Source organism: Manacus vitellinus, unplaced genomic scaffold (genome assembly GCF_001715985.3).
Source record: "Manacus vitellinus isolate BGI_N305 unplaced genomic scaffold, ASM171598v3 scaffold_176_pilon, whole genome shotgun sequence".
NCBI lineage: Eukaryota > Metazoa > Chordata > Aves > Passeriformes > Pipridae > Manacus > Manacus vitellinus.
Window position 1 is genome coordinate 4318 of NW_021939232.1, and position 1370 is coordinate 5687.

The 1370-nt window shown below is 56.0% G+C and overlaps 1 protein-coding gene across 1 annotated transcript in view; it reads right to left on the minus strand.

Annotated features, from left to right (window-relative positions):
• The window catches only part of LOC115307320, a gene marked incomplete at its 3' end in the record, with an annotated part of 28091 nt that overhangs the window by 4181 nt on the left and 22540 nt on the right, over positions 1 to 1370 (minus strand). The window contains exons 4-5 of the mRNA XM_029958864.1: positions 1074 to 1148; positions 281 to 502 (exon numbers count right to left, since the gene is read on the minus strand). Coding sequence (XP_029814724.1) covers positions 281 to 502; positions 1074 to 1148 — 297 coding nt within the window. The remainder of the gene's footprint in view (positions 1 to 280; positions 503 to 1073; positions 1149 to 1370) is intronic.

A 1370-nucleotide genomic window follows, 5' to 3' on the forward strand; every position in this document is an offset into this window, starting at 1 on the left:
GGACCCCCCCCCAGAGTTGTCTCGGGGTTTTGGGGGACCCTGAGGGTCACTGATGGCGTCGGCCTTGGCCAAGGGCCGGGTGACCCCCAGAGCCCCTTTTCCACCCCAAACTCTTCCACGACACCGCGGACCGGTTGGCTTTGACCTCGGCCATGGTCCATAGTTGACCTTTTTCCACCCAGCCCATCCCAAAATCCCGCCCCCACCAAGCCTCCCCCTTTTCCCCCGGGACGCTCCCAACTCCCACCCCCCCTTTGGGAAGGTCCTCCCCAAATTTCACCTCCGTCTTTGGGCGCCTTCTTCCGGTTCCGGCGCTTCCCGCCCTGTCCCTGCTCCCTGACGAGCTCCCGGAGCATCTTTTCCACCTGGGTCCTCCCGGCCGTTTGCAGGATGAGCCCCAGCTGCCTCCGGAGGTCGGGATTCACCCCCCCATCGCCGGAGACCCCCGGGGGGGCCACCTGGGTGGGCTCGGGCTGGCCCTGCTCCCCCTCGGCCTCCACGCCTGGAAAAGGCCCCGAAAACCTCAGGGATCGGCTCCGATCCCGGCGGGATTCCCCCAGAATCCCTAATTTTGGGAGTTTCCCGAAAATCTCAAGGGATTCGGTCAGGTTTGGGGGGTGTGTGGGGGGAATTCCCAAAAATCCCGAGGGGTTTGGTCAGGACTGGGGAGGATTCCTGAAAAATCTTAGGGAATTCAGCTAAATTCGGGGTGGGTATTTCCCCCTCCCAAAAACCCGAAGGAATTAAATTAAATTAAATTAAATTAAATTAAATTAAATTAAATTAAATTAAATTAAATTAAATTCCCCCCCCCTCCCAGATCCCGAACATCCCAAAAAAAAACTCAGGGAATCCAAACCGATTCCTTGGGGGGGGGGGTGTTTATGGAGATGTTCCCCCAAACCTCCAGAGCTCCCCCAGTTTTGGGGGGGTTTAATTAACGGGAAAAAAAAACCAACCCAATCAACGGAAAAAAAAACCCCGATATTGTTGTTTTGGGGGGTTTCATTGGCTTTTGTTGGTTTTTTTTGCCCAAATCCACCGGAATTGGCCCCGGTCCCCCCCCGACTCACCCGACACCAGCCCCCGTCTGCGGTGGGACTCGGCGAAGGCCGTGATCCGGGGCCAGCTGATGGCGATTTCCTCGGCTGCCGGAAAAGCGGGAGCTCAACATTCCCAACTCCCCCTCCCCTGGATATTTCAGGGCTAAACCCCCCCACTTTGGTCCCTTTTTCCGGGGCTGATTTTTGCCAAATTTTAGGCATTTTTTTGGGGGGCCACGTTTGTCCCGTTTAGGGCCAAATTTCCCCCCCAGTTTTTTGCCAAATTTGGGTCGTGTTTTTTTTAGCCAAATCTTGCCTTATTTCTCG